Here is an 11113-nt window from a genome sequence, read left to right as displayed (position 1 = left end):
GCCTTCAAGATGCCTAAAAATAACCTCTGATTCAGGAAAAAGTATTTTTACCAGAGATAGTGAGGAAAATGGAAAATACCAAATAACATGTAGAAGAAATTAAAATTTTAGTCATGATGTCCCTGTTTCTGTAGATTTGACCTAATATAATTTAAAAAAAAACAATAATGTATATAATATAAATATATTAAATAATAATAATGTAATAATAAAAATGTAATTTAATAATATTTACAAGTTAATGATAAATTAATATTAATACTAAATAACTTATTTAATACAGTAATAATATTAATTAAAATAATATCCACAACTCTATTTAAATCTAAATAAATGATGAATTAGAATTAATACTAAATAAAACTTAATAATAATAAAGTAATAATATTAACAATATAAAATAATATCCATAACTTATACAATATCTAAATTAATGATAAATTAATATTAATACAAAATAAAACCTACATGCAAGGACAAAGTTAGAGATAAACTGTATTATAACAATGTGACTAAATACCTGAAAGCTGTGTCTATTATACTCCATCCAATGTCCCTTGCGGGTATACACCGGATCTGTTTGAATTGTCCGTATGTGGTATCATATAGCCGAATAAATTTGTCTTGACAAGCTGACATGAACACTGTCCCGTCCTTGGAATACGTACCACAAAACACCTTGGACTGAAATGATTTCAATACCTCCATATGGTTTGGTAAAAAACTGTTCGAAATAAAAAAAAATTTACCTACATTTTTCTGAATTATCATTAAAATAATTAAGAATACCAGTATTGTCTGTTTATATTTATATACAAGCATATACTGTACGTGTCTGAATATGTATTAATGTCACTAAACGAAGCTACCATTCCTAAACTACAATGTTATGTGAAAACTAAGCAATGTATTTTGCGAGTAAGCGCCCTCTCACTTATTCACTGAGCCTCCTTTACTTCACTTTTGCACCCCCCCTCACCCCCCACACTTCAAGATTCCTATATATGCCACTGATTGACTGCTATAATACTGAACTGGGCTTCAATGGAAATACTGTAAGCATTCAAACTTTCAAAAAAAAAAAAAAATCAAAAATCAAAAACTTTTATTGTCTAAATTCTATAAAACATACAATTGGAAATTTGTCGTTTGATACACTACGTAAAATAGAAAAAGTTAATAAAAAAAAGTCAACACACAGAAAATACAAAAAAATTGCAAATAAAAGAATCATATTCAATAAAACAAGTTAAAATGTCATAAAAATTTTAAAAGCATTTAAAAAATAAAAGCTACATTTAAAACAATGTGTAAAAATAGATTTTTTTAAATAAAAAATTTAGAATCACCCAAGTTTAAGACACCATCATAGAAAAAAACCAGTTAAAAATTGTAAAATTTTAGAAACTTTTAATTTTTAAAAGGTCCTTTAACGGCTGCAAGGTTTATTAAAAATAACAATTGAACTTGGGACAAACGACTTATTGTATCTAGTTGTTCTTGAGTATATACTCCATAACTGGCATCTAGACCGCAAAAAGTTGTACTCTATGGACAAAGGATGGTTGATGTTTGACATGATTCGTTTAACTAGCACAATCTGATTCATCAAATTTAAAATCGAGATCAGCATAATACAAGATTTTCGTACAAAGCACCCCCTGGTGTACCTTTACAACGAAAAAAATTCATCCAGACGAAATAATTATACCTTGAAATGATTTCACAGCGGTCAGCTTGAGTAAATCCTCCTTGGCTACTATGCATCCTCTGAAATGTAAAATACACAATAACGTTTACAAGTGTAAAGAATATATTAATATGTGCAGTTACCTGAATGAGGCATAAAGAAACAGAAGTTTCATTTACATATCATGTTTTACACATTTAATTGATTTATTTAGGTATAGAAAAATAGAATTAACGGCAGCAAAAGACTAAAATCAGGGGTCCCAAGTTGGAAGAAGTAAATTCCGGGAGCATGCAGGGATGGCGCCAATGTAAAATCAATTTAATAGGACTTAATAGGGGCTTCGCCCCCACGACCACTGGACCCCCTGGATCAAAATATGAATACGCCTCCCATCAGGCACATCGGCCCCCTTGTTGGGGACCTGACTGACGGCCTCGATGCCACCCTTGTTGTGGAGATCTGTAGATTCACAGTAGAGGGAGGCCAGAGAGGGTCTTTCACGGATGTACGGTCATATCACGCAAGAAAATCTATGATTATGGCACCTCTAAATGGCCGGAAGTGGCACTCTTAGACTTAAATTTAATATGACTATTCTTTTTTCTCTATTTTAAAAAATTTGGAATAATTTAGGTTGGGGGGGGAAAGGGGGTCCCCATTGAATCTGCCTCTAATGTGGCTAGTGAACTTTCATACATTTAATTCTGTTTTGCTGCACATTGTGAAACATATTGGCAATGACTTCCTTGAGATAATTGATAATAAAGCCATGGAGACATGCTCATGTTGTGAATTTGCGGGATATGGGTTTATTTTCAGGAGATTCTTGCTTGCTTGCGGGAGCACGGGGGGGGGGGGGGGCTGTCCCGATTTCCTGGAAACTCCCACGAGTTCCAGGAGACTTGGGGCTCCTGTGAAATGGATGTTAGAAATTTGTTTATTGGGAAAAGTTTGAAGTCTGACATGTTTAGAGTTACAATACTAGTAGAACTTAAAAAGAACAATACAAATATAGTGCTGTACAATCATTGTGTTTCACCTTTACAAGCATTTTTGGTATCGGTCTTCTTGCATAAGGTTTCTCATTGTGTTTGCAACAGTTGAAATGGAGAAATTCTTGTTTTAAGTCACTCTCCTATAAGAGATAAAGAAAAAAAAAACAAATCTAGAAATTAGCCAGGATTGCCTTGGACACCAACAGGAGAAGAGGCTGGTTTTGGCCTGGGAAGGAGGTGGGGGGAGGGGGCTTCGGAACGAGAGGGGGTTTGTGGATGGGAAAGCGAAAATTAAGAATGTGGAACTAAATTACTATTTCAATGAAGACTTACTGGTCATTCTTAAGTATTTTAATCCAATTAGTGGAACTATTTCCCACCCAAGGCACGGGGGGTGGGGGGTGTGTGGTGGAACTGATAATGGTACCCCCGCATAATATAATAATCGTGTTTTCCACAGAAAATACCCAAGAAAAAATATAATTATAAATAATGAATGTTTATGATGAGTAAATGTTACTCAGCTTCGCCTAGTTGAATGGTACAGTCAACTCATGGAAATATTCTTCCAATTGCACAAATAAAAAACATTCATTATTTGTTTTATAACACATCTAAAATAGATTATTGTCATTTGATATTTTATGAAAATTAAATTTAGGTATACATTTCTTCCAATCAGTGGTTAAATTTTAACACAAACAACTTACAATTTGGTAATCAACTACCTTTCTTAAGAATGGAACAGTCCATCTTCCTTCAACCAATGACAACATTATATTAGGTGGAGGCTTGCAATAGGATGAAACAAATGGACCAATAAAATACATGGAAAGAACTAAATTTTCAAGATGAGTGACAAAATGGAATATGAAATCCACAAATCAAATGACAAGGATCTATTTAGGTGTGTTTTATAATAACCTAGGATCCCTCCTTTGTGACACCCCTTTTCAGGGGACAGCATATTAGTGGGAATGAGGAGAAATATATCTTTTAACACTATGGCCAACCCCTATTAAGGGGACATTCCTATTAAGGGGGAAAAATTAAGTCAACTTTATATTCTGACAACTTTTAAGCCATACATTTAACATCAAACAATAATTTTCTCCCCTGAATCAGACTGCATGGTTTGCTTTGTATAAACATGCAATCTTGTCCCTTAACCATGGGCATTTGTTTTTCTTTGTTTTTTTAGTGTATTAGTGTTACTCTATCACTAATAGAGTAACGACTTGCATGCTACATGCTTTCAATCAGAAGACTAGTATAAAAAAAAAAGAATATATGGTCATTAACACTGTATCATGAAATAATATTGGGAACATATACAACTACTGTTTTTAATAACATTTCTGCTGACTTCATATAATAAATAAATTGTATTTGCCTTGCTGTTATCGTTGTGGAATGATGTGAGCATGTAGCTAACTATACGCGCCTCCTTACGGCTGCTACGTAGTGGAACCACGCCCATACGCAATTCAGCACATTGACGTCGCTGCTATGAGATGGGTTATTCTACTACCTTGCTATAAATTATTTCTAATTCTACTCATTCTTATGTCAATAAAAATAAAATTATAAAGAATGTATGTCATTGTTGCATAAAAACATGCAAAAACCCATATTAAGTGGACAATTTCACATTTTTTGGTTTAAAGTGTCCCCAAAATAGAGGTCATCTTATTCAGGGTACATAACTATAAGGGGACACCTTTTTTGGTGCTGAATGGATACAGGGGTTCTACTGTATTAAATACCATTGCTATAAAAAAATAAAATTAAAAATTGCTTTTTTTTTTTTTACAGCTCAAAGCCTGTAATGTGAACTTATCCTGTTTCTGACAAGGCGGGTCACCGGTGTATGGCCAATCACTGAAGTGGGTTCCCATAAAATCTGATTTTGAGTAAAGGTAAATTACGTTTAACTTACATCTATTTTGGATGTGTCTGGATTCTGATCAGCTGTAAGAGAAATAAAAAGAAAACAAATTATAAATGGTGGCTCCAAAAATGTGCCTACAGGGGAGTTGGGACCACGGGACCGACTACAACCACGGCCAGGGTCTCACACTAAAATCCATGGTAAGGATCTTGGTAGAGTTTTTATGGCTTATACCCATTCAGACTAGCATCGCATTGCGATTGGTTGTAGCAATTGCGACACTCAATCGCAAAGTAAAATCGTGTGTGAAAGCTCACCAATAGTAGTCAATATGTATCGATATCGCAATTGTTACCCGTTGCGATTGGGCGCTACAATCTTTAATACTCCCGATTACCATGGCATCCGATCGCAACGAATCACAAGTTACACAAGCTCTGTTTGGCTGAGGTCAGTCAACAGGCTTAGCCACAGGAGGCCTAGGCACTAGAATGTAAAGTTTGTTTGTGTTGGTCTGAATGCATTTGTTGATTGCCATTGGGAGTAATCAGTTGTGGATTACCACCGATTACCTTGCAACATATCGTAACAGAGTGTAGTCTGTATAGGGTACTAATATCGTTCAAAATTGTGCATTTAGACCATATTAGGGACTGGGAATCAAAATAACATTTTCTGGATAGGCAAATTAATATTTTTGGACAGACAACCAGGTTTTGTTCGACAGGGAAGGGGATAAATCTCCCCCCGACAACCCCTTCCAGGCTGCCTCAGAACACTAGGGAACTTAAATTAACTAGCAAATTTCAGTTGTCTTTGACAGGCCAGTGTTTAGGATTGGCTTTATCTCCCATCGGCCGTCCCATGGCAAGACAACATATGCTTTTATATTTTTTAAGTTACAGTACATTACATTGTTTTGTCTTGTAATGGCCACCATGAGGTCATGTGCAACAACACAAAGAAAAGAGGGTCTTTTGACATCAGCTTGTGGATAAAGCGTTGTCAAGACTACCAAATTTAATTTGACAAAAACAAGTCAAATATGGTCATGATGACATCATATCGATATTATATAGGCAGATCCTGACTATATATGGGCATTTTTTTTTCAAAGAAAATTTGATAAGCTGGAAAGAGCCTTACTTGCCTGCTTCACACGGTGTTGAACACTGCCCTCTATGGACATTTTTTTAGGAAAACTAGCTCATTAGTCTGCAATCAACTTTAGTTACACAGGGGGAAAACATTATAATTTATTTGTACACTAAAAACCGAATTAATTTCTATAAGCAAAATTATATAACTGCATTACGTTTATTATTTTAAAATAAATATGTTTGAAATATACAATATAGTTATATTATTAGAAAAACAACTGAATAATTTTAATGAAAGTGGATGATTAAAATCCCGGTTTGTGAAAGTCGGGACTGTTTATACTGTGTGTTTTCCGATGTCAGTCGATGGGACTATCCCGGAGAAGCTTCTCTTGAAAACATTCAGCTTCGTTGAGCTCGAGTTCAGCACACTGGAGTCGTTAACTTGCACACATTTACCCCAACTCCAGAAGTAAAAGAGGGTTTACTCCGGAGTCCCACTGATAGTGATAAGGGGAGTTAGTTGGAAACATTATCAGTAGAAGTTCAAGAGGTTTGGCTTTGTGAGTTTACACCAAAATCAAGACCTAAAACTGATAACTTTAGGCCTAAGCTCAAACTTACCATACTGTAGCTAAAACTTTATTATGTGTTCAGTGAACTGAAAGTTCGTCAGAGGGCGACAGAGAATAAATGACAAATGCACCAATGTGGAAGAGAAGAAACAAACGTACACATGATATTACACATGATCTTAGCCAAAAGGTGAGAAACATATTATTGATAAATATGGTATTAAAATATATGTGGGAGTGTGAGGTAAAAAATGACAGAGCACAGACAAAGAGTTAATTCGATCTGTCCACCACTGGACAGCATTGTTGTAGAATCCCACATGGCTCCACACTGATTCCATTGATTTTTTCTTTGTCTAATTTAACAATGTCCTCGATAATAATTCTCTCAATCGATTTAAATTACTGCAGATAACTTTGTGGAGGCTCATTGGACCACACATTTTAATTTTAATCCTCAATCTTTCCATATCGTTGGACAAAGCCTTTAAAAACTAAAAAGACTATTAGTTTCTCACTTGTAAATTACTCCTAGAAAATGTCGGAAAATGCATTTTGTGACATCCTCAAACTAAATTTTCTAGGAACCCTTAGCAGGACCACCACACATTGGCATATCTTTGAGCCCTGAAATGATTGAGGGGGGATGGGGGCTGATGGGGCATGAAGGTGAAGTGGGGGCACTCAATGATTAAGTGAGGGGAACTACAGTAGCTGGCAAAATAAGGTGTTTTTTAACCACTTATACAGGGAGGGGGTGGTGTGTGTGTGTGTGTGTTTTTTGGGGAGTGGCTCCCCACGCACCCTCTAGAAATGCCACTTCCACCACAATCCTATGCCAAAAATGAGCTTTGTTCAGATTTAAATTTGGTAATATCCTCATACTCCGTTAACCCAGCAAGCAAAACTGGAAATTTCCAATAACCAGACTCAAAACTCATAAGTTGTGGTTAGTGTAAATGAATCTGGTTGCCAAACATTCTCAGTTTCATGTGCAGGATGCATTCCGTGTTTAAAAACCTGTGTACACTATGGAGTCGACAGTGTATAAAATACACCAAATTCTATTTCATGTTATACGTCTCATGCGGCGCCATTTGCAGCTAAAGGTCAAGTAAGCCTAACCTATGCTGGGTACTGTCTAGGCACCTTTCAGTTTTACTATTTGTAAACCTATTGTGCTTTACAGACTGAAAACAAAATTGTTGGATGAAATCAACATGAAATCACTTCATTTTTGACCATAATTATGTCAACTTGAGCGACATGACAATCATAATAAAAAATTAACAAAGAGGAAATTGAGGGTAGTATAAACCCGCATTCGCTGCCTACCAGGTGAATGGCTACAGGCTTGTGGTTGTTGTAGTGGGTGTTGGGTGAATGGTGGCAGACTGGTGGTGGTATTTAGTGAATGGTGGCACACTGGTTTTTGGTGATGGGTGATTGGTGGCATGTTGGTGGTGTGTATTAGACGGATAGTGGCAGGTGGGTGGTTAGTGTTTGGTGAATGACAACAGCTTAGTGATGTGTTATTGGTGAATGGTGGCAGTCTGGTGGTGGGTGTTTTAGTAAAATTGTGGCAAGTTTGATGTACAGTAGTAGTGGTGTTGATAAATGGCAGCCAGTTAGTGGTCAGTGTTGGTCCTGGTAATAAGTGTTAGGTAAATGGGGACAGACTGACTGAGTTATTAAGTATGTATATACTCACCTTCGGGAACACATGCTGTAAAAATTGAATCACTATCGGTATCACTTTCAAACTGATTACGAGATGAGGTAAACCGAACAGTCCCACTGAAATATATAATTAAAGATAAAAAGTTTGTGCTAATTAAAAAACCATAGCTCATGCAGATGCACGATCCAGTAAGAAGTATCAACTTCTAATGAAATGCGTCAACGTACCAAACAGTAGTGTCACCAGCGGCCGTCAGGGACAGGGGCGGACTTGAGGGGCTGCCCCCCCCCCTTTTGGAAGGTAATAAAAAGAAAAAAAAAGAAAGAAAGAAAGAAAAAGAAAAAAATGATAGCCCAGAACGCCTCAAATGTTATTTTCGGGTGTCTAGAACACAAAAATTTCGCAGGGACATCCCCAGGACCCCCTAGGACAGTGTTGTCTTGATCGGCCCAAATTTCGCCCCCCCCTTTTCGGCCCCCCCTTTTGGACATCTCTGGATCCGCCCCTGAGGGAGGGCAATTTTCCACGTCAGACAGGCAGGACCTCCACTGTCAAACCAAAAATAATAATTTGCCTATCCAATTAACATAATTTTGATTGCCTATCCCTAATATTGTGTAAAGCACAAATTTGGCCATACTAAGCAATAAAAACTCTCTCTGCGGAAACCAACCCTGCCAGGGTTTTTTATTCCGGGACCATAGTCGACACCTTGGTTTTAGCTGACATGAGGACCTCTGTTAGCAAATTTCTGAAGGTACCACTAGTACCACACAAGACAGAAGAGAGAACACCAATAGTATAGGAAATTACACAAAAATAAAAGAAGGTACGTCTGAACAATGATTTGCTTTAATATTTTATTTTCAGATATAAAAAACTCCCTTAAACATTATCAAAATATGCAGACAGTTTTTTAGGCCTAAATATATGCAGGTCAAATTCAAACCAATCTCAACTTTGGCCAAAGGAAATCGAACCCAATTCATAACGTGGACTAATTAAACAAACTTGGATTTAGAGAAGGCAACTTGCAACACAGCTTGTAGGGTGTCATTCAAAGGTCAGTTTATCTGATTGGTTGTGTCATTAGATTGGTTCAAAGGTCAGGTTATCAGATTGGTTCTGTTGCTTAGTTAATTGGGACCGACTCTGGCAAACCAGGCGCCTATTAACAAAAAATCAACATGCAATGTCCACGTAATGACAACATTTAATGAATGTTGGACTAAAAAAATAAGTTATCATATCTTCCCATTTGTTCTCGGTTATTAGCTTTTGACCTCTAGACAAAGATTTATAATATCATTTTTAATTTTTTTTAAACAAGAACTTGTTTTTGCTAGAGTGGTTCAAAGATTGACATCTACTGTATAAGCTGAGAGTAGAACTTTTAGCAGCCTCGACCTGCGAAGTGTCCCGTCTTTAGTGTGGATATTTTTGATGTAATTTAAATTTGACCGTACAGTGTGAAGACTGTGTGCCCTAAGTGTTTTAATACCCTAGGCTAGGTAGGGTCTGAGCCACTCTAAGCCGTGCTACAGTAGGAGTGATGTGTCATCGCGTAGCCTACCAGAACGTGTGAAGAGCGAGAAGACATCGCGTCTCTAGGCTTAGCTAGAATGTAGGAGCAATGCATGCATATGTTGACAAATTGAAGATAGGCCAACGTGCATAAATCAGGAAAACTTTTTGCTTTATTCAATTTACAGTAGCATAACTCCTGTAAATATTCAACCAATATTTGTCATCTAAACAGTACATTACTCACATCTTGAATCAATGTGTTCTTTCCATGGAATTAATGTGAAACTATATTTAAAGTCAATTAAAGGACATAATTTTGTGTGTGCTCCTAGCTACTTTTGGGATTTAAAAAGTATTGTGTATAGTAAAAGTAGGCCTAGGGCCTGCGGCCTACCTAGCCTACTTATAAATATAGTCATACATAGGCCTAGGCTAGGCTAAAGTAGAGGCTTAAAGAAATAATGACAGGCAGGCAAGTGTAATCATAAAACTGAAATAGCTAGCTTAGCTAGGCCTAGGGCCTAACTTGCCTAGGCCCTTAGGTATAGATAGTGAAATGGCCCTCCTGATTGATGATGCTGATGAAAGAAAAGGACTCATTGGATTGGTAACTAGCCTATGTGTTAAAAACAGACCGTCTGATCTGGGTGGTTAACATCAGAGATGCAGGCCTTGCTAAAGCAGGTCAGATTTCCATCTACAACAGGTCTGGGCCTAGGCCTAGGCTAGGCCAAAAAAATACCCAGGCCTAGGAAAGGGCCTATAATAGAAATTAGGCTAGCGTAATGGCTCACCTGCGGAGCAAATACGCCAGCACTGCAGCGTAATCTTGGTAATCATCATCAGAGTCGTCATTGCCATGAAATGTTCCTTCGTTCACATCCTCTGGATCCCTTTCACGACCACTTGTGTGACGTGAGCCCATCTTAAATATAAAATAAGGCAGTATGTAGTATTATTATTATTTGAAAAATGGGCTAGGTAGTCTAGGCTTAGGTCAACCCTCTGCCTCGCATTAAAACTTCAATGTTTATTATTGACGTTCAATCATGCGCATCAACGCCCGCAATTAACTCGAGCGTGTGCCAAAACAAATTTTTTTTTTTCTGTACGAAACATTTGCATTTTTTGTTTGTTAAATTTTACCCCCTTTTTTTTTGTTTGTACGAACGCACTAATTGATACTGAGTGCCACCGATTCAAAGGTGTATGTTCAAATAAATAAATGAAACTCCACTCGGACTGTCTCGGATTGACTCGACTCGAGTTGGATACGAAAAAGAGCAGGCACAATATTGTGACGCTCGAGTACTCTATTACCTTACTGTCACTGTTTAGCTACGGTAGGCCTATTAAAGCTTACCGATTTATGGGATGTATGTCTGTAACTACAGTAGAACCCATATTAACAGGGACACCTTCGAGACCAAAAAAAGTGTCCCCTTAATAGCTTTGTCCCCTGAATAGGGGTACCCCGATTTAGGGGACACTAACCAAAAACGTGAATCTCCCCTTAGGAGTTTTTGGCATGATGTTTTCATATAAAGATGACACATGTTACGTCAATCCTTTTATAATTTTATCTTTATATGACATAATTATTTACAGTAGAATTAGAACTAAGCCTAATTTATGCAATAATTTGCAATAT

The 11113-nt window shown here is 36.8% G+C and overlaps 1 protein-coding gene across 1 annotated transcript in view; it reads right to left on the bottom strand.

Annotated features, from left to right (window-relative positions):
- LOC117113828 (DDB1- and CUL4-associated factor 11-like) overlaps positions 1-10503 on the bottom strand; it is a 24069-nt gene extending 13566 nt beyond the window's left edge. Inside the window, exons 1-6 of the mRNA XM_033257274.1 lie at positions 10257-10503; positions 7966-8051; positions 4628-4659; positions 2733-2828; positions 1712-1770; positions 521-724 (exon numbers count right to left, since the gene is read on the bottom strand). Of these exons, the coding sequence (XP_033113165.1) occupies positions 521-724; positions 1712-1770; positions 2733-2828; positions 4628-4659; positions 7966-8051; positions 10257-10387 (608 nt within the window). The 5' untranslated portion in view covers positions 10388-10503. The remainder of the gene's footprint in view (positions 1-520; positions 725-1711; positions 1771-2732; positions 2829-4627; positions 4660-7965; positions 8052-10256) is intronic.
- Positions 10504-11113: the final 610 nt, after the last annotated feature.

Source organism: Anneissia japonica, unplaced genomic scaffold (genome assembly GCF_011630105.1).
Source record: "Anneissia japonica isolate Jap-2015-1 unplaced genomic scaffold, ASM1163010v1 scaffold694_len1028156_cov167, whole genome shotgun sequence".
In the NCBI taxonomy this organism is placed as follows: Eukaryota; Metazoa; Echinodermata; class Crinoidea; order Comatulida; family Comatulidae; genus Anneissia; species Anneissia japonica.
The sequence above is the reverse complement of the archived record's forward strand: the minus strand, read 5'-3'. Positions and strand labels throughout refer to the sequence as shown.